Below are 27,806 nucleotides of genomic sequence, written 5' to 3'. Positions count from 1 at the left end.
AAGTAGAAAGAGGACCAGCAGGGAGGGCATTAGGCATTGAGCTCTGCGGCTGTAGCTGGGTCCCTTGGAGAGCCTTTGACACCAGTGAGAATTTTTTTGTGACATCTCAGGGACAGCTATATTGAATAAAGCAGATTGATTCTAGTGTTCATGTAAGTATGTTTAATACAGTTTTAACAACAAGGAAGATCTATATATTCTTATTTACTGCCTTATAACCTTATGGTCTCTAAAGAAATTTTTAATATTTAGAAAAGTTCAATGTATTTTGTCAGTCTGCATAATCTCCTTGGTTATGAACTAGTGCTGGGGCAAGGTACTCTTAAGATGTTTTTTTTAAAGATTGTGTATTCCATGGCACCTCCAGCCATTGGAGAAATCCTGATTCCCAGCATGATCTCTATCTTAGATTTTTTTTTCCCAATCTGGATGAACTTTGGCATTTCAAACTTTCAGTATCTACCAGTAATCTACCAACTGCTGGAGGATCTTCTCACTTAGAAGGGACTTCAAACCTAAGTGTCACCAGCTTTGAAAAACCAGTTTCAGATGTAGCTCCTTTCCTTCGCTAACCTGGTGTCACATCTGGGCATCCGTTGACTGATCACGGTGAGACGTTAGAGGTAGACTCAGGTCAGAGAGGACCAAAAACTCCTTTGTAGGGTCATCTGTTATTATGTTTGCCCCAATAAAGGAGAGAACTTTCACTAGGTCCTTTTTATTACATTTGCTGTAAATAATGTTTTTTCTTGTGTTTCATATTCATTTTCCCTGATTTTTTTCTCTTTTTGGACCCAACTGGTAAGCCACGCATTCATCTCATCCTTGAGAGATTTGCACATGGTTATGGGTTTCCCCAGACATTTGCACATGGCTGGAGTGGGTCCCACTCATCACACAGGCACTTCCCCAGGAATGTATGGTGGAGATGGTGAGGAAAAGATGGCTCCAGAAAATGTACCACCCCAAACCTTATGCAGTTAGCCAAATGAGTAGACACTTGGAATTGTGTTGGACTGACAGACTTGAAATCTAGAGATCCACTGGCCGAAAAGTTGATATCTATTCTATGTGTACCTGGAGCCTGGCTCAAGATACCCAAGTTGCAGGAGCCTTGGTAAACAGAACACAGTGGGTCAATCAGTAGCACTTGTGAGACTTTTAAACCTGGGAACTAAGGAATTAGAATTAGAATAAGGGTTCCCAAATCTGCCCCTTGGAAATGCACATATTATTCTTTTACTAAAAATGGGAAGAGGGCTTTTCCTTCAATTCCCATGGGAAAATTATAGGTAATGAGGCTTATTTTGATTAATACTAAATTTCATGGCATTTTGCAACAACTGCTGGTGACTCTGGATGAACAAGTTTGAGAACCAGTGATTCTGGAAAGGTCCATCGCTCCATTACCCCAGCGTCTCACGGGAAAATAATTCTGAGGTCAGAGGAGCTAGGGATTTGGATGGCCCTTCCTGTTTCTTGTTTGGGCAGCTCAAAGCTGTCTACCTGTAAATAGGTTAAGTCTGTGTCCTCCTGCTGCAGCCAGGCCATGAACTCCATTTACATCTATTCAAAAACCTTGCTTAATTTTTCTTTCTAATGTTCTTCTTTTCATAAGGAATATAAGCTATTTCAGAAGAGTCTTGGTAAGGCAGCTTATAGAAGTTGAAGGTTACTAAATGTCATTAAGGCAGCTAGCCTGGTAATTATAGACTCTATGCAAAGTACTTTAAACAAATTACCCCCAGCCTACACCTCCAGCCAGAAACAGCTCTGGAACATGGAAGGGGAGGGTGAGGGGGTACTGGGTGAAAAACAGCTGCTGGGATTTTACATTCCCAGCTCACAGGGTGGAAACAACCTTTGTAGTTATAACCAGACTCTTCTTTTACTACATATGGGAGGAGTAAAAGGAAGGAAGAAAGACGGGAAGAAAGCTTCTTCCCTTGGCCTCCAAAGTTTTTCTCTAGTAGCTAAAGGAGGACAAGAAGTAAAAAGAAGCCAAAGCATCCTTGGGCCCATTGGTCTCAAAGTACCCCCGGCACCTGGGGACCCCGGAGCTGCAGTCTGAACAAAGCAAGGGGGTGAGGTGGGGGGAACATCCTGGCAGAGTCAGAGGCTTGGTTGAGCTCAGCACCCAGCAGTCCTTCAGACCCTGTTAAACTTTAGATGTCAGCTCTGCATTGCTCTGCGTAAAGGCACTGTTTTTGATGTTTTAGTTAAAATAGTCTAATAAGTTGGTACGCTTAGGTATATTCACAGAAGTAGAGAAGCTCATTTATACTGATCCCTATACACTCAGGCCGCCTGAGCAAACTGCACGCCCTGCTCTCAGCTGTTCAAATTCACACGTCCGTGCTTTTCCTGCCATTACCCCAGAGTCTCACGGGAAAATAATTCTCTCCTTCCTAGAAGCCACCTGTATGAGTTTGCTAGGTCTGTCCTAACAAAGCACCACAGACAGCGGAAGTGTGTGGTCTCACGGTCTGGAGGCTGGAAGGTCGAGGTGGTGGCAGTGAGGTTGGTTCCTTCTGAGGCCGTGACGGAGAATCTGTCCCAGGCCCCTCTCCAGCTTCCAGTGGTTTGCAACGTGTGCTGTCCCTTGGCTTATGGAAGCATCTCTCCAATCTCTGCCTTCATGTTTTCATGGGCTTCTCCTTGTGCGTGTCTATCTCTGTGTCCAAATTCCCCCTTTTTAGAAGGACACCAAGAGCCCACTCTTCTCCAGTGTGACCCCATCTCAGCTAGTTATACCTGCCATGACCCGGTTGTCAAATAAGGTCACCTTCTGAGGTCCTGGGGACTAGGACTCAACAAATGAATTGTGAGGGGACACAGGTCAACCCATACCTTGCCCTCCGGATCTCAGCCTTTTCTAATCTCAAGGTCCCAGCTTTAGCCGTCCAGTCAAGTCCAGTCAGCTGGCGTTTGTATTGGCGCTAACCTTTACCAGGGAATTTCAGTTCCTGAGCCTTTCAGAGCCAGCCCCGGGCTCGTGCACTTGGCATTGCTCTGCTCGCCCAGCGTGGCTGCCTTCACTATTGCCAGCGGTCTCTGCTGGGAGGGGCAGTGGGGTGGGCTGGGTCAGGACCATCTCTGCGCAGGTCTCAGCGCAGTGAACTTGACTGAATGAAAAGGAGTGTACAAATCAACAGCAGCCACAATTTCCAAATCTCGGCACCCAAAGTAAGCTGTGTGTGTGATCCAGCAACAGCTTTATCCCGGCTTTGTGTTTCACCAGCTAATCTCAGGTCTGAATGCACTTCTCACCTCGCTGCCAAGTCGGGCTGGAGGGCTTCCTCCTGCTTTCCAGGGTCAGGTCACCCACGTGCCTTCTGATCTAAGCAGGACATCACAGCTGCCTTCCTTGTCCCTGGCCATAACCAATCCCATTTCCCCAATCTTTTCTCTTTCTGCCAAGCGCCGCCCTCTCTCCTGGATTTCTCTCCTTGCTGCCTCAGTGGTTCTGCTGGTCCCGCCACGCTGCACACCTGACACCTGGGCTCACCTGGCAGCTCGCCTGTTGGTTTCCACCTCTGCCCTTCCTGGGAGGACTGGGACCTCCTCTCCTGCATTTGCCTGTCCCACCAGCATTGTATGCTGGATGTCTTAGCCATTCCAGCCCCCTCCCTACCCCTTGAAATCACTTACTTGTACCTCTACCCTCGCTGGGATTTCTGTTTATATACATTTAAATATCTTTGATATCATCCTGAAGAGCACACTTAATCCAACATCCCCATAATTCCAGACTAATCCTGACAGGGGATGGAGGGTTATTTCCTTTTACCAGTTTATATGGTAATAAGTCGTCCCCCAAACTTTGAAATTGGGGCAGGGATTCTTATTATTTCACAAAGTGAGAGAGACGCTAAATTTTATCTCTTTTCTGACGTCAAAGCAGCTTCTGCAGTTGTCAAGTACATGAATATTCATATTTATAAAAGAATGAACACAGCGGGAACACTACTATTAGAGCACTATGAAAACACAGAGATCATTGTTTTCCTATATAGTCTAAACATCGTATCAATGAGGTAGCCAATAGCTTAATATTGTATTTAACCTTTACTAACAATGTCTGCCAGAACGCCTAGCAGACATTAGGAGACCTTTCTCTTTCTTCCTTTCTCTCCCTTTGGCACCAACACATTCATTCAGCCTGTGTTGGTTAAGGCCCATTATGTTCCAGTCACGCACTGGTCACAGGTCCTCATGTTGGAGGGACTTGGAAAGCACAGAGATAGCATTTTTCCCCTGGGGAGACTATACCCACAGTTACCACCCTCCTCCCCAAAAAATGATACAAAAGGAATGACAAACAGTGAAAAGCTAGCTTTAAAATTTTTATTGAAAGGTATGTTATCCCATTTTTATGTTAAAACACCCACACATAACCCACCACACACACCTGTAAAAGAATGGGCAATTAGAACCTAGAGTGTCAACTGTGACCCCTCTGGGTAGAGGGATGAATGAGATTGTAGATGATTTTCTTCTTTTTGCTCATCTGAATTTTCTAATTTTTGTACCAAAACCCAAATATTATATTTAGAATTGTTTTTAAACTTTTGAGGGCTTCCCTGGTGGCACAGTGATTAAGAATCCACCTGCCAGTGCAGGGGACACGGGTTCGAGTCCTGGTCTGGGAAGATCCCACGTGCCGCGGAGCAACTAAGCCAGTGCGCCGTAACTACTGAGCCTGCGCTCTAGAGCCTGCGAGCCACAACTGCTGAGCCCACGAGCCACAACTACTGAGCCTGCGTGCCACAACTACTGAAGCCTGCGCGCCTAGAGCCCGTATTCCGCAGCAAGAGAAGCCACCGCAATGAGAGGCCTGCACACCACAACGAAGAGTAGCCCCCGCTCGCCGCAACTAGAGAAAAACCCGCGTGCAGCAACAAAGACCCAATGCAGCCAAAAATAAATAAAATAAGATAAATAAGTTTATTTTAAAAAAAACTTTTGAGATAAAAAGCTTATAAGGATAACGTTTTCTAAATATTGCCATGTTTTGTTTTACCTTTTGCAGCATATAGTGACTTAGGCTACTACATCATCAATAAATTGCACCATGTGGATGAGTCAGTGGGGAACAAAACGAGAAGGGCCTTCCTGTATCTTGCTGCCTTCCCTTTTATGGATGCAATGGTGAGTAGAGAAGATCGTTGGCACTTTTTTAAAAAATTAAGGTAAAAAATACATAACCTAAACTTTACCATTTTAACCATTTTTATGTATACAGTTCAATGGCATGTAGTATATTCACATTGCTGTGACTCTTCAGAACTCCACTGACTCCCCATCCTCCCCTCCCCCAGCCCCTGGCAACCCAGAAATGGAAATGGCTCCACTTATTCCCCCCAAAAAATGACCAGCACATCTGAGGCTGTCTTCACTGCCCACCACATTTTTTTCCGATTGTGATAATATACATATAACATAAAACTTCCCATCTTAACCATTTTTAAGTGCCCACTTCAGTGGCATGAGGTGCATTCACATCGTGGCGCTCCCATCACCGCCATCCACCCTCGGCCCTCTCCATCTTCCCAGCTGAGTCTCTTCCCCATTGAACACTAAATCCCACCCCCTCCCCAGCCCCTGGTACCCACCACTCTACTTCTGTCTCTATGAACTTGACTGTTCTCAGTACCTCGTGAGTGGAATCATACAATATTTGTCTTTTTGTGACTGGCTTATTTCACTTAGCAAAATGTCTTCAAGGTTCATGCATGTTGTATGCAGCATGTGTCAGAATGTCCCTCTTTTTAAGGCTGAATAATATTCCTTGTATGTGTACGCCACATTTTGTTTACCCTTTCATCCATCAGTGGACACCTGGCTTACTTCCACCTTTTGGCTACTATGAATAATGCCACTATGAACATGAGTGTACAAATATCCCTTTGAGTCCTTGCTTTAGTTCTTTTGGGTGTATACCCAGAAGTGGAATTGCTGGATCATATAGTAACTCTATTTTTAATTTTTTGAGGCCCCGTCATACTGAGTTTAGCAGCAGCTGCACCATTTTACATCCCCACCAGCAGTGCAGCAGGGCTCCAATTGACCACTGACTTTTAACCAGTCCATCTTTTCAGTTTATTTTATGAGAATTAGCTATATTTGCCACAAGTTCTGGCAGGAGGCAAGAGAGCTTGTTTGAAAATTTGATTCAAATATAAATTCCTTTCTGATATATTCAGGATCAAGGGATCAGAATAGCTTTCAGATAAACTTACCACTTGTGTGGTATAAGCACCCAAAGCTTTTTAGAATAAGACTCGCTTGAATATACTGATAGGATTTTATTACTTTAATAGCCAGCTTTGCTAGATTAGCTAAGGGTGGCTGACCTCCGTAGATTAAATTCTTTGTCCTGATACTGAAGAGTTCTCAGAGAATGCTTTTTTCCTATTCATCTGTGTTATAGATATAAAAGAGACTTAGCCAAATATATATATATATTTATATTTATATTTATATATTTCCAACAATGTCTAATGCTAGAAAATAAACCTTTTCTTTGGGCTCCATTTTAAATTACTCTTGGAAGGAGACTTTAACATATGATAATCTATATAGGTTTTTCTACCACTCCTTACCTCCAGTTCTATATACATTAGACGTGTGAGATGAATGGAGATATTGAGGTATGGCATTAGCCCCAAATCCTCGGAGGAATGAGGCAATGTAAAAATGTATGTGGTCCATCCTCTCAAATGTCATCAGAAGTCTTAACGTGCCTGTAGCTGGTTTACGGGGGCAGCCTTCTTGAATCTGACAGCTTCCTACCGGTGGGCAAGGGAGCCTTAGATATTAAACCCTTAGTTTCCACCAAAGGTCCCGATTTTCAGTTGTCATGACATCACTTTAGGTGGAGAATTTGGCCACTGGAACACTTGTACCTGGATTTTCTCTTATTTTCTTTTTGTTGCTTATCACCAGGTGTGCTTACTCTGGTAGTTGATGCATACCCCCTGCTCCCATACCCCCTACCCCAAAAAGAAAAAAGCCAAGGGTTTGGAGTGTGTAGAGCCAGATTCCCCACGGGGCCCCGGCTGGACTGAGGTAACACCACAGTGCTTTCAAAGCAGTGAGAGAACTGAATGGAGTGACCTTCTTCACAACCTAAGAGAGTAAAAGCCCAGCTTCTTCAGAAGAGTCCATGATTCTGCTCTAATGCCTGCCCTCCTATCTGTACTGGGACTGTGTAAACACATAGAAGAATTACAATTATACAGTGAACTCAGGGAACTCAGGACTAAAAGTGACTCACAGACTCTTTAGTGCCCTGTGTTCCACTTCCCTTCTGTGTTTATTTGCCACGGAAGTTTCCAAAGCTCAGTCTAACACCAGAACATCTGTGATGGACACCCTTTTCTTCCATGTTTCATCTCTCAACTCCCCCAAAAGGCCCAGTAGTAAGAGATTGCTAATAAAAACCAAAATAATACATATCATCACCCCAAACACACACACACACACACACACACACACACACACACACACCCCTTGCAGCATGGCCCTGATGTATTTGTTGGAGAGATAATATTTGCAAATCACAAAGCTTATCGTCCAGACAGCTTTTGGTCAACAAAGATAGCCTACAAGCCACAATTTGCAAATGTTATCTACACTTTGCATTTCTTTTCACATTTAGCACCTTTGGCCCTATGAGCTGAGGAGGAAGTAGATGTAGCAGCAGCTATATAAAGTCTTGACACAGACCTAGGAAATAAATCATACTTGTCTAATTATGTTTAGCTCACGTGAAATGTTATTTCTTTGTCAGTTCAGGTCAGCCTTTACTGGTTAGAAGGATGATGCTTAAGCAGATCCTACTTTGAACTTCAAACCTTCTCCAAACCTGCCATCCCCTGGAACTTTCATTGTCTGTAAGCCTTGGAGGACCTTCCTCTTAATTTCCCTCAAAGGCACGAAGTGTCAGAGCGGATCCTGACCAAACTTAAAGAGAAGGAAATAGTAGAACGCTGATCAGTCAGTGAGTGCCTGCAGTGACGGTAGTAACTCGGATCCAGTTTAGAGCCCTCATTAGAACACGCTGCACAGATGGAGAATGCTGTGCTTTGTGACTCCCGCTGGTCCCCCGTTCCTGGTATTCAGCCAGGTTTCCTGCCAGGCACACAAACCAGTACACTCGTCTGCATAGAACTGGTCCCAAATAAACACTGTGCAGTCACTGGTTCCACTTAAAAGTCTCATGTGGTCCTAGCCACCAGGCTAAGTTCCAGCCATTTTACCGATCAAAGATTTATGAAACCTGTGCTACTAAGGTTGGGGGGGCGCGTTTCTCTTGTATTTCAGGAATGCCCAGGGACTCATAACAACCAGAAATAACCTAATCCCGAAGGTGTATCTCATACCCTATTCTCTCCTTCCTGGCAGGCATGGACCCATGCTGGCATTCTCTTAAAACACAAATACAGTTTCCTGGTCGGATGTGCCTCAATCTCAGACGTCATAGCTCAGGTAAATGTGGTCCGTGTGTCCATCAAAGCTGCTCAGAGCCCCTTTCAGGTGATGGACAGAACCGGCTGATGCCTCATTTACAACCATCCACTCCGCGAGCATCCCTACATTACTCAAATCAAACGTGAACTTCCATAAATGCTTGTTTAAGTGAATGAGAAAATGGAACCCCCCCCATGATACAAACGTGTAGGATCTTGCAGGAATGGGTGTTGTAGGAATTTAAATTTACTATCAGAGGTTTTGCCCTTTATTGTTAAGGCACTTGCACGTGAAATGACTCTAAAGTCAAAGCTAGTGGGTGGTCACAGGGTCGCTGTGTGCACGTGGGCCTCTGTGTGGCCAAGTCACTTGGTGCTAGTTTCTAGAGAGCGCTCCTAGGAATTATTGTTAAATGTTGTTGTCACCTGGGGCTGCCACTCACGCATCATTCTCCCACATTTGGAAAGAATCAGGAAGTCGGCTTCGTCTGAGAACATTATACTTCTGTCCAGTTCCCTGAGGTCTGGCACCAGCCCTGGTTTCCATTCTCCTTCCTGTCTTCTTCCTCCAAAGATACCATGAAAAAATTTAGCAGGAAATTAGATTTTATTCCCATAGTCTGTAAGTTAGACTTAGTTCCTACAGTCAGGGGTTTGGAGAACGATTTCTTCATGGAGAAGGAGGTGGACTGATTTCTAAGCTCTCTTTCCAATTCTCAGTTCCATTCTATGAACATGTCCACGCATTTCTTCCTGGTTTTTCCCTTTTGTACACGCTAGTCTTTCAGCCACCTTTTTGAAATAATCTACTGTTCTACTGTTAGTACCTCCCTAAAGACCAAGAATTAAATTTCCAAATTAATTGCATTTACTCCATGGATCACTATTAAAAGTAATTTGAATTACTTTCTGCTAACATTATTTTGTGTGTGTGTGTGTGTGCGTGTGCATGGACACATGTTGAATACTAGCTAACGTCATTCTTTGATATATCTTTGTTAATTTTCTTGGTGAGTTATTAGAGATTTTTTTGCCTGGTCTTACTTTTAATTCATCCTCTGAGGGATGAACTAAACTGCCTTGTTCACTCTAATCACTTAATTTGAAATTAAGGAAACACCTCTTATTTTCAGCATTAGTATCAGCAACTCAGCATTTGTAGATGTGTTATCTCAAAAGCAAAAAAAAAAAAACACCCACTTATCTTTGCCTAAGATAAATATAGCAGCATTCAAGCGTAGAGGAAAAAATCATATCCCTGAAAAATCTTTGCCAGTGCTGCCACAGCCATTTTCCTTCTTAATTTTAAACCTGGTCCTGGCCCCTGCCTGTTGGGAGGGCTCAAAAGTTCAGAATAAACATAACTGGTTAGTAGGGGCGATGGAAGCTGGATTCAGGTGCCATCTGGTCTTGGGATTTTCCTGGTGAAGTTTTTATTTTAAACCTTGCAGTTGGAGTTCCTACCACAATTTGGTTGGGGGAATAAATTCAATGTTTGTTCTTAAGTCTTTTGCTCCCCCTCCCCCCCCCAGCTTCAGTCCTCTCATCACTTGAAAGCGTTTGTTAATTACCAGACTTGGTAATGAATAAATAGATCCTAGGCAAAGTCCTTTGAAATACCACCTTGGCATAGATAGATAGGGAGTAATCACCAATGATAAAATGAAAAGAGTTTATAATGCCTTGAATTTCAGAGGCAACTCCCAGTTTGAAAAAATTTTACTAAGCTAATTAATGTCACATCATAATACAAAAAAAACCTCTTGCTTTGGTTCCAACATGCCATGCTTTTCTGTGTCACCATTATTGTAATAGTCATATGTTTTTGGTTTATTTCGTGATCATCTAGACTTTCTTAGCTTGCTCAGTATCAAATGAGAATTCTTATGGGGTGTTGGGCCTCAGTGGGACCTCTAGTCCTTTCCCCTTTGTGCTGTCATCAGCCCTGGCCTTCTGAAGTCAGCTGAGATCCCAGGGATGGGATCCCAGATTCCCCGTTGAGTAATCTGGCTGCACTACCGTAGGTCCCTTTGTCTCCTGCCTTTCCATCTCAGCCTTCGGGCAAGATCCCCATCCTGAACCACCCAATGGTGTGCACCTTGTACCACCTGCACCCAGGTAGCAAGCACTCCAGCAAAAAGTTATACAGCGGGGCAAACTGATCAAAGTATAGATTCATACTCTCATCACTCACCTCAGCGGACTCTAGTAACCATGTCAGAGGGTCTCCACCCACCTCACTCTCCCTGGCAGGTGACCTCACTGCCCACCTCACTGAGAAATTTAAACCCACATGCCTACTTTCAGACCCTTGCCTCATCTCCGTTCCCCCTCCCGTTACAGGAGAGGAGGTGTCCCTCCTCTGTCCAAGGCCACTTCTTCCTCCTGTGCCTTGAAGCCTATCCTGTCCTGCTTGCTCAGGAACCTTATTCGATTGGTTATCAGTGACTCCTTCTCTCTCCCCTGGATCATTTCTCTTTGACATGGAAACATGCTCCGACATCTGTCATCTTAACACAGTAACAACAGCAACAACAAGCTTTTTCTCATGTATGTCTTTAGCTACAATTCTCTATTACTTCCCAGCCACGCCTTTTGGAAGGGCAGTTTCCTCTCACTGTCTCCACTTTTTCACTTCTCTTTCTTCCTTTTACCTACCCCATGCTGACCTCCACTCCTATCAGTTCACTCACACTGTTCTCACTAGTGACCCTCTTGCCACTGAATCCAGTGGGCACTTTTTTTTGACTTAATGGATGTCTCAGCAACTCTTCACTCTGTTGACTGCTCCTTCATCCATGAAACATCCCTTCCCATTGGCTCTCACACCACCACGTCCTGGTTTTTCTCCTACTTCTGATGGCCGAACTCATCTATTGATGTGTAAATGTTGAAGTTCCTCAAGATCCATCTCTCTCCTCACTGCGTATTCTATTCATGAAGAATCTACTGCATGCCCTACGTTTAAACCATCTGTAACATGATTGATGATCACCAAATAAATATCTGTGGCCAAGCCCTCCTCTGAGCTCTAGACAAGCCATCTAAATATCTCTATGCTATTTCCACTCACATCCTTCAGCGGCATCGTAAGCCTCAATTGATACTCTTCATGATCTTGATGATTGTGTTTTTGAATGAATCTGTACCGCTACCATCGGCTCAGAAACCTGGGAGCCACCCTAGGAGCGTCCCTCTTCAGGACCATCCGTCTAAAATTTTTAATCCTAGATGTTTCTTTATCTGCCCTCTTCTCCCCATCTCTGCTGCCCTTGCCCTGGTCTGAGGGATCACCCCTCCCACCTGAACTCTCAGAGATGCCTCCTGACTCGGGCCTGCCCCTCTGCTCTGGCTCTCCTCCGTCCTTCCCCACTGCGGCCACAGGGATCTATTCTCAGTGAAATTCTGGCCATCTCACCCCCTGCCTAGAACCTGCTTTAAAATTACCTCCTGGTGTTCTTGAGATAAAAAGCCAAAGTCCTGATCATGGTCTACGAGGTGCTGCAAACCCACAGGCTCTGCTTCTTCCCCAGCCCTGTCACTCTCCTCTCGTCCCCTTGCTCTCTGCCCTGCAGCCACTGGTCCTCCCTTCCGACCTCTTCGATGCGGACCTCTTCGATGCAGCCAAGCTGCCTCCCCCTGGGGGCTTTGCCTGGAAGGAAATGCCCTGCCTCGGCTTTCCCCGCCTAACCCTGGCTCCTGCCAGCCCCTGCGGGCTCCTGCCAAGGCATTGGGTCTCGGCTCAGATGCACCCCACATGGGGCGCCCTCCCTCACCCCTCAGCCTGGCTCTCCCAGCACCACTGCCCTCTTTCCTTCACAGGCCTTTTCACAGGTTGATTACCATTTCTGCCTTCCCCACTAGGCTGTCAGCTCCAGGAGAACAGAGCCTGGGACAATCTTATCTATCATTGAATCCCCAGCGCCCAGGACGGGGCCAGCACGTAGCAGGCTTTCCCTGGGAAAATCCTCACCACTGAGACAGTAGGTTACCCGCAGAAAATAATCCGACAAAGTTTTGATGGTTGTATCAGAATCAAAAATCTTAATTCTGGATTGAATTGCAAAAGGCCCAGGTGTTATTTTAAGTTGATAAATGATACAACCCACAGTGAAGATGTAAGATGTATGGTATGTGTTGGACCACATGGCATCAAGCTATTAACAACATGAGGGAGGCTGAGAAAATCTTCACTTCGGCCTTGATCGCTACCGGCCCAATGCCTCCTGCCCGCCCTCTGTCACACTCTAGCCCGCTCTGCTCCTCGGGCCACTTTCTTGTCATCTCCACACCTCCCCCTCCCTTTTCCTTCACTTCCAGATCCCCTTCCTTGGTCCTGCTCGTCTTGCATGGCCATCCTGATGGCGTCACCGGGAGCCTTTCTGGACTGGGCAGAGGAGGGGTTGGTCTTCACATATCCATTTTTCCTCCAGTGTGTTTTCAGTCTCTAAACATGACCATCTTCGTTTACACTGTAGGTTTGTGTATGTCGAATCTTAAGCTTGCTGCAGACAGACTAGTCTGTTTGCATATTAGGGCCCCTTAAGGCCTCTGATAAGTTAGAGAAATAAATGGGCATCTTGGCCACATTACAGGACTCAATCTTCTGTTCCAAACACAATGGGTCCTTCACAAGGCTTCCCCCAGCTGGTCTTTGCATCCCTCAGTTAATACAGTACATTTGTTCCACTGGGAAGCAACAGGCATGGAGACAGTCACGGGCATCTTTATTTCCATCAATGGGCTCCACTGTATCCTCGGTGAAAGTGCATGTGAGTGTGTGATCATGAGTGTGAGTGGACAGTCACGCGTCCACGCTCCGGGCAGCCTGGTCATGTCCATGCAGCCAAGCGGTAGCTCTGTCCCCTGCATTCCCCTAAGGACATCTCTGTCCCATTTACCGGTTTGAGAACAGCAAGCCGGGCACAAGTGTCGGTTTGTGCTACAAGCAAACCTCCTCTAACATCTAATACTTTTATTTCGTTCAGAAGAGTTTCTCTGGATCACCCTGCTTTTCTCTGTTCCCTGTGGCAACTGAACGCACTCATTTGATGAACTGTGCTCATTCTCCAGCTGCTTTTTTAACTTTCTGTCATCGCTGATTTCTTGAGAATGCAGTGATCAGGGTACGCCTCCTTTGGTCAGGATCATTTAGTGGTGGTATATTTCACAAGCCTATCATTCCATGGATATTTGGCTATTAAGATTGGTGTAGCCCAAAAAAAATTTTTAAATTTAAAAAATTAAAAATAAATAAATAAAAGAAGGAGGGGAAAATGGGTACTACTTAACAAAAATCTCTAAGGACAAATACAGAACTAATGTAGGGCTGATATTCAGCTGGTACTTACCATAGCAGCCAGGCACGTTGTCTGTTCTGTTCACTTGTTCAGTCTGTTGGTAAATATTTAGAATATTACTCCTGAAAATAATCAAACAGATTCATTGCTGTAATGGATAGAAAATGGATGGATGGGGTTCAAAGGTACTATGTAGACTTTTTATAAATCTTGATATTTAATCACCATGTTCCTCTTCAAAATAAATTAAACAAATAATTTTTTTAAACAAACAAACGAACAAAAAAAAATATTGATGTAGCCCAGACACTCTCTCCCCTCCCCCATTACCCTATTTGTGCACTCAATATGCCTCAGTGGTCTTCCAAACATGTGAATTCCAGGAAGGACTCTGGACAGAGGCGGGGCTGATTCTCTGATTTCTGTAGGATGGGAGGTTAAATACATTGATCAATTTGCTTTAGAGCCTGTACTGTTTAATAGAGATTGACACTTTACTATTATTTCAATCCCTCTTGACTTTGTATTTTTTGACCTATGCCACTTTTGTAAGTTAATATCTTAAATTTTAATTATCTTGTTTTATAATAATTAACATTGGTGCTTTTGCAGCATTTTTAGTGGATTCCATGTTATAAATGGTAATGTCCATTTTCCTGTGTACTATCATTGGTCACTGTTCTATCCTTTGTGGAAGGTCACTTAGGTCCTCTGGTGTGGATTACATGCGTACATCGATAGGGCAAAGCTCTTCTGCATCCTTTGGGGTCTGGGAATCCAAAGTTTCTAGATTTTTTAAAATTGATAACCTTAACCAGATGTGCAGTTGCCTTAAAAGAATCTTAACGATGAATCTAACAGAATGATCGTGTGCTCTTCCAGTGAATCCCAAATGCATGACCCTGAATTCTCTGAGAGCAGTATTGAGCTGTAGCCCAGTACTGTTTCTCTTCTCCTTCTCATCAGTGTCAAGGTTTTCGCTCAGAGATACATCTCACCTGGGTGCAAGAGGTCGGGCTGCGCTTCCGTTGATTGGTTCCGTCTTCTCCCTACTGACTTGTTCTTGTTTCCCCATCTCTCAGGTCGTCTTTGTCGCCATTTTGCTTCACAGTCATCTGGAATGCAGGGAGCCTCTGCTCATCCCCATCCTGTCCTTGTACATGGGCGCCCTTGTGCGCTGCACTGCCCTGTGCCTGGGCTACTACAAGAACATCCACGACATCATCCCGGACAGGAGTGGGCCGGAGCTGGGGGTAGGTCCTTAGACCTCGAGGGCATCCTGCCCGTACATCCAAGTGGACTATAGTTTCACCCCACACGTATGAAACGAGACATCAGTGTAACAGGCACATGCTCTGGGATGTTATATCTCAAGGCCAAGTGCTTCTTAGTGTCCACAGGGAAAGACAGTTGGAGAACTGATGAACTCTGGAGATGAAAGGGTCCTTAGAGGTCACTCTCCAGCCTCCTTGCCTCCATACGAGGAGACCGAGTCCCAGTGAGTCATGTCAGGCCGAGGAGGAGACACAACACTGACGTCCTCCTTGCTCTCTGTTGTCAAAAGTAAGTCATTCTGTGCTCGACAGAGATTTTAGGACCCCTGGTACCATTGAACTCACATTTGATTATTTTTAATTTCGCACCAGGGATCCAGGCTGTGTTTGTACTTTCTGTACTGGCCAAACACAATCACTCATTCAGGTGCCTTCTATGGAGGGAGCAGAGTATTAGGTACCACAGGGCAACACAGGAAATTTTAAAATATGGTCTCTGGCCTCAAGCAGCTTTACGTCCCATTTGGCTTATCCTCCAACACAGAAGCAACATTCAGACATGAACCCAAGAAAGTACAGAGACTGCAATGGGAGTTCAAGAACTTCTCTCACTGAGGCCGAGAGAAGGTAGATAGGGATGAGGTCTAAAAAGCCCCCTTGATGGAGGCAGAGCTTGGCCTGTGCCTCGAAAGGTGAATATGGTACAAGCAAGATACAATCTTATACAAGTGACCAAAGCGTTCTTTTCATCATCATTATAAACAGTATCTGATTTATATGTTTGCTAATTTCTCTATCCTTAGGTATCATTTGGGTTGGTATCCATCTAGCTATAAGGCAGATATGCATGATTATGTATATTATATATATATATTTTATATATATTTATATAAATATGGCCCTGAATAAATTACCACACTCCACCCCTTGATCCCACCTTTGACCACATGTTACTTTTGTCATGTCAAAACAGTAATTTCAGGACTTCCCTGGTGGTGCAGTGGTTAAGAATCCACCTGCCAATGCAGGAGACACGGGTTCGAGCCCTGGTCCGGGAAGATCCCACATGCCGCGGAGCAACTAAGCCCGTGCGCCACAACTACTGAGCCTGCGCTCTAGAGCCTGCGAGCCACAACTACTGAGCCCGTGTGCTGCAGCTACTGAAGCCCACAGACCTAGAGCCTGTGCTCCGCAACAAGAGAAGCCACTGCAATGAGAAGCCCGCGCGCCGCAACGAAGAGTAGCCCCCGCTTGCCACAACTAGAGAAAGCCCGTGCACAGCAACAAATACCCAACGCAGCCAAAAATAACCAAAAAACCTGTAATTGTATTGACCGCCCACCTTGATCTGAGGTCAGGCCATCAATAATACCAGATCTAGTTACAATATTTCCATCATAAGGACAACCACATCACATTGGTCTTGATGGTAACAATCCATCTCAACATTCAGCTACCAGCAAAGGGAAATAAATTAAAGTGACTGAGATGGTTCCATGATGGAACTCTTAATGAAGAATCAAAACCAAAATCACATGATGAAAGCCAGGCTTTAAAGATAGCGCACATCTTTGCTGTAGAATTCTTAATAAGTCGCCTTCTCATTACCATGCTTTTATTTTGCTTGCGCTTCTGAACATTTACATGACTTCTGTCAGAGCTTTGACAATAGGAACCTCTGAGTAGGTTTATATAGTGCCCAAATAATTAGGCACATTTGTGAGCAGACTGATTCCAAAATAAGGTATAACAATGTTTTACTTCTAAGAGTTACCTCTTACTGACATGGCTTCTAGCCAGTCAGTTTGATAATTTAAACAGAAACTAATTTCCAGCCTGTTTCTTGGGCTATGAAGTTGGGTTCTGCTTGGGTTAAAGTTGCCCTGTTTGGAAAATAGAGGTTTGGATCCATCAAGCTTAAATGTGTGTTTTGATTTCACGGTAGCTTGCCAGTTGTCTGAGTTCATTTCTATTAAGACTGTACATTTTATTTTAATTCAACTTGGCTTGTCTACAGAGGCTTTTTCTATATTATTTTTAAGTATAGTGAATTGACTCATGATTGATATCGAAAGAAAAGGCTTTGACTCTGAATTGTTTTTTTCTATTCTGCTTCCAGAGTTCAGTGAACTTTTATCCCCTTTTCTTGATGCAGGGAGATGCAACAATAAGAAAGATGCTGAGCTTCTGGTGGCCTTTGGCTCTCATCTTGGCTACACAGAGAATCAGTAGGCCTATCGTCAACCTCTTTGTTTCCCGGGACCTTGGTGGCAGTTCTGCAGCTACAGAGGTAGGGCAGCTTCTGGGGATGTGGGTACCCATAGTCACTGTGTAAAAACTGGGTGCGGGGGAGGTGGATTACAAATTTGTTTCCAATTCCTCTTGAGAGCTCAAGAAATTCTGTGATATTAAATTATGTGACACCTTCACACAAGGAACCCATAAGGATCTCCATCAGTGACTTAGAATCATGTGATTTTATATTTTTATGAGTATGGGAGAAAATATCTCTTTCATCCTTCTCTTTTACCATATGAGAAAACCGCGATTAAGGACACACAACTAGCAAGAAGCTGGGCTAGTGTTAGAATCCAGATTTTCTCTCTCCACTCAACGGCCTCTCCACTTTCCCATGGAGTCAGCATGGTGCCTCTTTGCTGTAGTTGCAGAGGACAATGGAACATGCCCTGTGCAGCAGCAGAAGTGAAAGTACCAGGGGGTGAAGGGCTGATGCCTCCGTTTTGACCCACCTAGTCTCACCTGTCCTTTCTCCACCTCCTGTACCGAACCTACCATGGCTTTATGTACTCTGGCAATCTGCCCTCCTCCAAAGGAGGGTCTCCATTATTTACTCAACTCAAGAAACTGATCTGGAAACTAGCAGCTCCTCCAAAGACAGAGTTGAAGCACTTTTTTCCATTTTTCAAGTATGGTATGAACAAATAGAATGACTTCATTTGTTTCCTCCTCCGCTGCGCTCTGGAGAATTAATTGTCTCGGGAAATGCTGATCCTTCAGGAAGGCTGGTGGCTACTCATGAGAGCCTCCTGTTTACACATTGCCCTTGAATGCGCTGTCAGCATGTTTCCAGGCTGGGGTCTGCTGCCAGTTTCCATGTCCTGGGAAGCAGCTCATGTTGGCTTGGAACAAGAAGCACATAAATCACAAGCAGAAGGCTTTTCCTTGTCTCCATTGGTTCCTGGATTTTGTTTGTTGAATCATGAATGTCATCTGGGGTGGCTTCTGTAACATAGCAGCTTTTTTACTTCAATACTTCAGTTTCAGTTGCCCAGTAAAAAGTGTGGGACCCCCATCACCTGTGTGCTAGAATTCCATCTTCCCCTAAAAAAAACAAGACATTATACATTAGAGCCATTTCTAAATGACCTCAGTGCACAGAGACAGACCTTAGCATTAGGGTGACAGAACTGACATAAATTGATCGTCTGCTTCTGATAATGTTGGCACTTATGGACATTTCATTGGCTCCCGACAACCCTGCATGATGGGTATCGTTATTCTCATGGTTCTGCTGGAGGAACAGAAAGGGGGCCTGAGAGCGTTCATGCTTCACACAGCTGGGAAGTGATGAAGTGAGGTGTGAATCCAGGTCCGCCTGATGCCTCACAGCAGTGTCTTCACCCACTGGGGACCCACCTCACTCACGGTCCTGGCATCACTGTTATGATAATTAGAACAGACGAAGCCTGATTCCTCCTGTCCTAGCTAGTTAGGGAGTTGAACTTTGCCAAAAATGTAGGGTTAGGTGCTCTGTTTTAAATTTTCTTCCTCTTCATTCACCTAAGAAATGAAACTCTCATTTTCATGGAAGAACCAGTGAGGCTTCCTGTGAGAAGTATTAATTTAGTTTTCTTAAGTTAAACATCAAAATTGGGCTCTGCTGGCTGAACAGATTGAAAGTGAGTTGAGTCGGGTGGAGAATACCATAAAGCCATCGACCAGCGCACACCGTCAGCTTCCCTGGAGGATGGCGTGGAGGCAGAGAGGTGGACGCTGAGTGCAGAGTATCCAGAGAGCAGGGGTGGGGCTCAGAATTGCATGTTGAGACTCAAGAATTGGGCTGGGCTAGAAGGTTTGGTTTAGCTCACTGAGAATTTGGTGGACGTGGGTTGAAATCTTGGCTTCTCAAGCAGTGATCTGGACCCGTTCCTCATTGAATTCATGTTAAACAAGACGCATCCCCCTGGTCTCAGGCGCACACCCTGGGTCCACTCAGCCCACTCCCGGGATGCAGGGGAGCGCCTGCCCCTGCCTCCTGCTCCAGGGCCACCCACAGGGTGGCCCTGCTGTCACCCAGGGTGGAGTGACCTGTCAGTGGGGACCACACCCCAGACGGCTTGCTCTGCCACGTGGCAGACGGCAGGCAGCGGCTGGACACAGGCTCTGCGGACGCCCTGCTAACTGCTGGCTCTTCCTCTTGCAGGCCGTGGCAATTTTGACAGCCACATACCCCGTGGGTCACATGCCATATGGCTGGTTGACGGAAATCCGTGCTGTCTACCCTGCTTTTGACAAGGTGAGAACCCCGTGCGGCATGGTTTCTGAAACACACTCTTTAAAATTAGCGTTTGATAGACAGGGATCGCCGTTGACGGACGCCGTGATGTTTCTAATCTCACCTTCCTCTGCAAGGTTAATGAGGCTTTGGAGCTGGCGGAGGTAACTCAGAAAATAACAGAGGCGAATTTACACTTGCCTTGATGCCGCTCCCATGATGCCTCTGCAAACCGATACTCACTTCAAGGTTATTCCTGTCGAGGAATTATTTGCAAAAGGGAAATTATACTCTCAAAAAATTTTAATATATTGGATTTCATTTCTCTTTTGTTGTTTTTTAGTTAAACCAATACTTTCCTGACTTTATAGCAGATGTGAAGGTACAGGAAGTTGTGTGCTTAAGTTCATAAGCTTAAGGCTCTCTTGCGGTGTGCTGGGGGACATGCACGCCGAAGTTGTCCATGCAGCAGCCATGGGTCCAGGCTGGTTGGGATGCAGTGCAGTTATTCCAGCTGGAAACCTCTGGTGACGGCCACTGTGTCCTTCCACAGCTGCTGACACAGCCCAGGAAGGCGCATAAGCCTTCAGACCTAACCTGAGGCCAGGTCAGGACTGACCTGCGTGCAGATCATTTGAGAAATGCCTATTTCATTAAAGCTTAATTATTTGAACCTGTAGACTTGTATCCTGAAACAAATAAGTAGAAAAACAGACCCCCAGCAAGATAGTGTACAATGTTTTGAAATAAAAAATAGGAAAGAAGCACAGAACCTGCCACTTGTACTCTTAATAGCAACTGTTTGGCCTTGAATTTCTGTAGAACTAGCTCAGAGCCATTGCTGATATCATTTCATCTGATCCCAAAAAGAGCCCTGGGAGGTGAGGAGAAGAAGCCTCTTCACCAGGGTCCCCAGCAGATTACCTGCCTCTATTCCCTCACCTATAATCAATCACCCACGAATAGCAACTCACCTCCAAGTGCTTCAGGGATGGCCCCCACGGAGCCTAACGTGAGAGAGGGTAGGCTATTGCCCACAACTCTTTACTGGGTGTGGAACTTCCCCAGTAAACTATAAGCTGGACCCTCCACTGATTGCCAACATTCACTCACAACATTAGGATGCAGAGCATTTCCGAAAAAATTCTTTTGATTCCTGCTTCCTAGGCCTTTGAGAGTGGATTTCAGAAGGCCTGAGTCACTTGCAGGAGAGAGCTGTGTTTGAGTGGGTTTAATCCACTCCGTTGATAGAAATCAGTGTTTTCATGTCAAGGAACATGTGTATAGAAGTAAGTCCTCAGAAACCAAAATGGATATAAGTCATCTTGCTAAATGTCTAGCTCTTGGAATATAAGATTATATAATAAATTCAATAGCAGTTTCTAAAGTGTTAGAACCTCCTGGCTGTGAGCATCTCATCTGAAATTGTTTTTGGCTACCTTGAAATAATAAAACTTAACAATACAGCGCTGTACAGTTTCACTAAGAGCGTCCAAGAAAAACATTGTTTTATTCACCATCACAGAGGTTAGGCGCTACAAAAAAATTATTTTAAGGAGTGTACCTCTAGCCAGATGCTGGAGTTACTCAGAACCCTTTTGAAACCTCCCCCATTGTTGCCATGCATTCCACTGCACTACTCCAAGCCATTCCCATGAATGCCGTCTATTCACCCGAATCTTAAGACACCTCTGTGTGGACTTCCAGAATCTGCTGCACTGACAGTTGAAATCCTTAGCCTCCTTGTGCGTTCCAGAATAAGAGATTTAAAATTTCTCGCATAACTTCTGCTGTTTCTGGCTAAACAGCTGGGAGAGTTTTCCACTCGTCCACATTCTCTCTAACGTTCAGTTATTATATGCAAAAGACTATGTTTCTGCGAAACAGCAGATGGGGCAAACAAGGTGAGACACAGATGCTAATCTAATGATATGTGCTAGTTTATTCCAACCGTACTTGCAGAAATATTTGCTATTTTAAAAATAAAAGTGCACCTGAAGGAGCTGGGGCCCGTGGCTGTCACCATGGGTGGGTGGCGTGTGCATTTGGAGGTTCCTAATTCTTCCCGGCATGGCCTCCTTCTCGCCCGGGCCACCAGGGCACCACCCTCGCAGATCCTTGGCGGAGAGGAGAGGGAGAGATGTCCTACCTGCTGTGATTGGCACTGTGCACAGTCTGTTTTTCAGAAAAGCAGATGTGCTTTAGAGACCAGAGTTAAGAAAATGTCAACCCCTCCAGAGGTGGCATAAAGGGGAAGGGATTCGAGAGATTGCCTCAGCCTCTGAAGGGAAGCAAACATCAAAAGCTCTTTTGCAAGTGGGACCTATAACACCTCTGCTTGTGTGTCTTTCATTGGGCTGGATATGGGAGCCAGGGGCTCGCCGTTTGTTCTTTTCTGTTTTTGAATTTTATTTTATTTATTTTTTTATACAGGAGGTTCTTATTAGTTTGTTCTTGTGAGTCAGCCTCTGGGACTAATGGGATCCGTAAGGAGGCTGGCGTTGTTTTTCCTCTGCTGCCTTTCAAGGCTGAGGGCCGGACACTCGTTTTGATTGGGTGACGGGCACGCCTAGCAGTGACCCTGGGATGGCCCCAGCAAGCCCTCGGGCATGTGTCAGAGGACCTCTGGGCCATCTGCATCATTTGCTTACATTTCAATTTAACAAAGCCGGTTTGAGCATCTTCTCTACTCAAGAAAGATGGTGCTAAGTTGCAGGAGCTAAAGAGATGGGTGAGGGACTTCCCTGGCGGTCCAGTGGTTAAGACTTCGCCTTCCAGCGCAGGGGGTGCGGGTTCAATCCCTGGTCAGGGAGCTAAGATCCCACATGCCTCGCTGCCAAAAAAACAAAACATAAAAAACAGAAGCAATATTGTAACAAATTCAATAACGACTTTAAAAAGTCAAAAAAAAAATCTTTAAAAAATAAAATAAAGAGATGGGTGAGACACGCAGTCCTTTATCTCGGAGAGCAAACACGCACCTCACAGGGCCTTGACATGTGCCCTCAAATACGGGCCCAGATGCCACGCCTGCCTGCAGAGCTCCAGGGCGGTCGGGAACTGCAGGATGGGCTGGGGCCCTGGACTAGCTTGGTGGGCACCCAGCGCCCAGGAGAGGGGACTCATTCAGAAGACGCTGCCGGGCGTTCAGTCCGGAGCTCCCCCTGGTTAGCATTCACGTCCAGAAACATGACAGCTGTCTGAGAGACGCTCAGAGTGACAGCTGTCTTCCAAGCTGTCGCTTGACATCTACACTTTAGACGCATCAAATAAAACAGAAACGAGATGCTCTGTAAGATGCACATGTGGTCAGCCAAGGATAACCTGGAGCCTTTTCTTGCCCCCCTAGAATAACCCCAGCAATAAGCTGGTGAGTACAAGCAACACAGTCACTGCAGCACACATCAAGAAGTTCACGTTCGTCTGCATGGCCTTGTCGCTGACGGTAAGGAGAGACCCATCCCCGCCCCCGCCTGTGTTTGTTTTTGGAAAGGGGGGGTCATTGCCATTTTAAAGGGAGAGGTCTTGTATTCCGTAATACGATGTTGTGCTAGATTAGATAACAACCTCTTCGAGACATTTTCATTCCAAAATATGAGCAATCGTTGTTCAACAAGGGCGTTGAGTCTAAGAATAGAGGATCAACTTCTGGCGTTTCTAAGGGCTTCTTACGTGCTGAAGAAAGGCAGGCTTTGCCTTTAATTTTTAATACTCTTACTAATAATTTCCAGCGCATTTTTAAATACCCAGAGTCAACTATATAACCATCTCTGTCCCTTTTCCAAATTTAATTGGTATTGTTTGTTTCGCTGGTAAAAGTGCCTTTCCTCATACATTTACACTGATGTATCCTCCCTATTTATTTATCATTCAACACTTGCTTGTCAAGCACCTACTGGATCCCAAGCCCTGTGCCATCTTCAGGGATACAAGTGTGAACAAGTGTGGATAACACCTCACTGTTGGCAAGGCCTGTCAGTGACTCTGCACAGCCTTAAATAAACAGCACACATCCTTCCTTTATCAACTCCCCTGGGTAATTCCGATGTAGGAGACATAACGTTCAAAAAAACATGGAAAAGATTCCTACATGCTCTATAATCCAAAGCACATGGTGTATAATTTAAGGTTGTTTATGACATTTATCAACAGTCATAAGAAAATAACATTTATAATCAACTTCACATCGTAGACAGTGCCTTTTGGGTTCTAAAGATGGAGATGAGAAGAGGATAAAAAGAAATACGGGTCTTTTGAACTCAGTTCCTTTTTTGTTGTTGTGACTACATGTGTCCTATTAAGTCCTGTAGCAGTTCTCCATTTTTATAGTACAATGTAAGAATGTAGCAGAAATGCCTGGGTGTGTGCAGTTCCATCGTAAATGACTGATAAGGAGGACGTAAGGCAATAAGAGGTCTGGGGACATGCTGATGACAGGAACACACTGACCATTGACCCTCTGGCCATTATCACAAGAACCACTTAGCTAGATGAGCCCTAATAGTGGTCCTTTAAAATCAAACCCGACACACATTTTAAGCCTTTTATGGACGTTTTTTCAAAACCCACAGCTTAATATTTGATCCATTGATCCAACACCTGAATAGATTGTATCAAGGGCAACACAAGATATATAGCCCGTCACCTAACACCTCTGACACTGAGTCATGACCTTGCATTCTCAGCTGTCCCGTCACTCCAACCCAGCCCTTCCCCCAAGTCCTTCGCTCCTGAAACTGGGAAACTGCAAGGGGGGGTGTCAGAAGCCTATTCCAGGCCACCTCCCCGGGGTGGGGGGAATCTCTGATAGCATGCCTGCCTGACTCAGGACAGGTTGCCCCCAGCAACCCTGCTCTCCTGGTTGCATTATTTCTCCCTGTGGTGTGCAAGGTTTTCCATAGTTCCCTAAAATATTAGTGAAACACTGCACAATCTTGGAACCGTTTAAAAGAGTATTTGGGGGAAAAACAGAGAAGATTTCTATCCCAGGAACAGACCTCAGCTTTTGGAGACTGTGTGAAGTGACCGGGAGTTGAGAGCTGAGCTGGTGCGGATGCCAGGCTCTGTGACTGCGACCTCATCCGTCGCCGAGAGCTGGGAGCTTTTGGTTGTTGCTTGCTCTGCTATCCAGAGTCCGGCCGGGTCTCCTCTCTCCCCATTTAACCCTCCTCCCGCAGCTGTGCTTGAGTCCAGTGGAGAACTTTACCAGATTGGCTTTAAGGATATTCCTTCCCTCCTTCAGTTCACGGGCAATAATCTGTACTTCTCAAACAAGAGCAACAAGTGTATTTTGAAATGATAACCAAGTAAGATCTAGGAAAATGCTTTGATTTCCCATGTAGAGGTTTTATTTACTTAATAAATTCAATTAGTCTAATCCTACCGTCTGTAACTAGAAGTATCTCAGGGTAGATTTGTCACCGTAGAAACAGAGACTCAAAATCCTGTGTTGGAAAGGAACTTGGAGATGAACTGATCAAATCCCATAATTTTTTAGTAAAGGAAATGACCCAGAGAGGATAAGAGGTTAAGTGACTTGCCCCAGTACCCAGTACTGGCAGACCTCACTTTATTGCACTTCGCAGATAATGCAATTTTTTTACCAGTTGAAGGTTTGTGGCAACCCTGAGTTGTCAGATGATGGTTAGCATCTTTTAGCAATGAAGTATTTTTAAATTAAGGTATGTACATTTGTTCTCTAGACATAATGCTATATTGCACACTTAAGAGACTACAGTATAGTGTAAACATAACTTTTATATGCACTGGGAAACCAAAAAATTCATGTGACTCGCTTTGTTGCAACCTGCGCTTCATGGTGGTGGCCTGAAACTGAACTTGAAATATCTCCAAGGTATACCTGTAAATAATAAAACTTAAATTTTTTTCCTTGCTCTATCACGATATTCACTTTACTACAGTGCTCTGGACCCAAACCTGCAGTATCTCCGAGTTCTGCCTGTAACGACACCAGCTAGAAGCCAGACTTCCAAGCTCGTTCTCTGGGGCCCTTTCCTCTGTACTGTGCTGTTTCCAACAGGCAGGAACAGATATCTGGCCCTGAGGCTCTGGACTGAGGCACTTACTGGCATGCTTGAAGCGGTGGTTTGTTCAACACTAAAAACAGTAGTATCTGAGTTTGCAGCTTATGGTGTGTCTCACATACATTATCCTTATAATGATTCCATCAGTTGGTCCAACATCTTGGCTAGAGGAATTGCCATTAAAAGATACACAGAAAAAAATGTTAGAGCTTTTTCCCCCCTAAATTCAACGCTTCACTGTCGCTATAAAGCGTATACCTTTTTACAGTATTTATCTATTCATTCTTCACATCTATTATTCCTTGTAGGCTCTGAACTTCCCTAGGCAGGGTCTGTGGCTTAGTCACCTCTTATCCCCAGGGCTTAGCATCCTGCCTGACACAGAAGGGACACAATAAGCAGAACACAAATACATGAATCAGTTAATACTTACCTGTGAGATGAGGATCAGAAAGGCACCGATGGCACCCACCCCTCATGAGCAACAATCCCCTTATTTATACTCAGGTTATCCTATTTTTAAAGCTTTGAAGATGCCCTTTACTCTCAAGTCTATTTTCCCTTTTTTTAATTTTGAAACTTCTTAGTGTCAGGAAATTAATGTAGCAGAGCACTTAAGATCAGCACATCGTGTATATTCCAGTGGATGATAATGTGTACAAAGTACAAGCCTTCTGATGGTTCCACAGCTTTCTGTGCATCGCCTAGGATTAGAGCACTTTCCTGAGCTCTGATCCTTTGGGCATAAATAGCTCTTCTCCCTGGGACTTTGAGAAGAGCTGACCCCACAGATCCTGCAGACACTTAATGACCCAGTGATGCTAACTGCTTTTCAAACGAAAAGGTGTACTGTCTACAGCAAAAACTCATCTTGCAGTCAGAATGGGTTCACTCTTCAGGCCCTGACATTTTGGGTTCAACATCCTCCTTTGCCTGTGAAAGATACTTTTGACAGTTAGTAAGAGACTAATATTTCAGAATGCTACAATGCATGTATGTGTTTATTCCCTAGTATAGATTTTCAATTTAAATTTAGAGTATCTATCCAACTCTAAAAGTTGGTTCTTCCCTCATTTTCTTATCCAGGAGTCTGTCTGATCCACTGGGCTTCAAGAAAAGCAGCAAATGCCTTCTGCCCAATTGGGAGAGGAAGTGGACTTAGGAAGAGAGTAGAGTGGGAAAATAGAAGTATTTCTCAAGTAGCATCTTGCTTTCCTGCCTTCAGAGCTGCCTTTAGGAATGCTCACTGAAGTGCTGACTGACTTCTCTAGACCATCTGCTGCGAATGAGGACAGGGGGAGCTTTAGTTGATCCAGAAGATTAGCTTCAAAATGGTAGAACCGTCAGATAAAAATTAATCCCCTCAATAGCAACAAAGGAGCGGGCACGATGCAAACCAGGGTTAGCAAGGTGACTGCAGACTGACACGCCTCTGTTAGGGGCGAAGGAACACACAGTTCAAAAATATGTACAGTTTACATCGATTTGGAAGAACAGCTTCAGATGGTATGCTGCTTGGTGGGAGCTTGTGGTGTAGTGGCCACAGAGAGGAGAAAGCATCGCAGACCAGCCATCAGAGCTGCATAGGAGAAGGCAGGACCACAAAGAATAAGGCTGTAGCGGTGCTGGGGTCAGAAGCAAACAACCAGTTTTGCCCTGAACCTTCTGGTAGAGCCATGGTCTCCATTGCTTATGTGATTGACTATAAAGCCCCATGATAATTAGTGTGTCCTGAAAGGCTGCGTTTCTCTAGTGGACAGTCGTGGTGATCACAGACAGAGGGTGGTGGCAACGAGCTTGTGATAAGGAAGGAGGAGCATCGTTCCTTCCTCTTGGGGAGAAGAACTGGTAATGCTAAACTTACAGAAACATGGCCACTTGAAAACCCCTTGGGACTTACCATGATTCCCTCCTGGATTCCAGATTTGGGGGTAAGATAGTAACCATGAACCAAGGTAGGATATGTCTTTTCAACAGCCTTTTTGGTGCAGAGGAGCATCCTCAAAAGGTAACAGACCTCCATATTCCGGGATGTTAGGCCAGTTTGCTGAAGCCAATGGATGGGCTTGCTAAATTTACCAGACTTGCCAACTTACCCCAAACGTGTGGGTTTTTTTTTTTTTTTTTCTAAAGTTCGTAGCAAATCATATTAAATGGGGAAGTTTTAACAGCTTTAGATGATTTTAGTTAACCAGTTT

General features: G+C 44.8%; 1 protein-coding gene across 3 annotated transcripts in view; it reads left to right on the top strand.

The window, feature by feature from the left end:
- ANKH (ANKH inorganic pyrophosphate transport regulator) overlaps positions 1-27,806 on the top strand; it is a 151,833-nt gene that overhangs the window by 81,728 nt on the left and 42,299 nt on the right. For all 3 annotated transcript variants that reach the window (XM_061187662.1, XM_061187660.1, XM_061187663.1), the window contains exons 3-8: positions 5,033-5,151; positions 8,410-8,493; positions 14,857-15,027; positions 17,204-17,338; positions 19,493-19,585; positions 22,914-23,009. In XM_061187662.1, coding sequence (XP_061043645.1) covers positions 5,033-5,151; positions 8,410-8,493; positions 14,857-15,027; positions 17,204-17,338; positions 19,493-19,585; positions 22,914-23,009 — 698 coding nt within the window. The remainder of the gene's footprint in view (positions 1-5,032; positions 5,152-8,409; positions 8,494-14,856; positions 15,028-17,203; positions 17,339-19,492; positions 19,586-22,913; positions 23,010-27,806) is intronic.

Source organism: Eubalaena glacialis, chromosome 4 (assembly GCF_028564815.1).
Source record: "Eubalaena glacialis isolate mEubGla1 chromosome 4, mEubGla1.1.hap2.+ XY, whole genome shotgun sequence".
Lineage (NCBI taxonomy): Eukaryota > Metazoa > Chordata > Mammalia > Artiodactyla > Balaenidae > Eubalaena > Eubalaena glacialis.
Note: the sequence above shows the minus strand (reverse complement) of the source record. Positions and strands in the feature narration are given on the sequence as shown.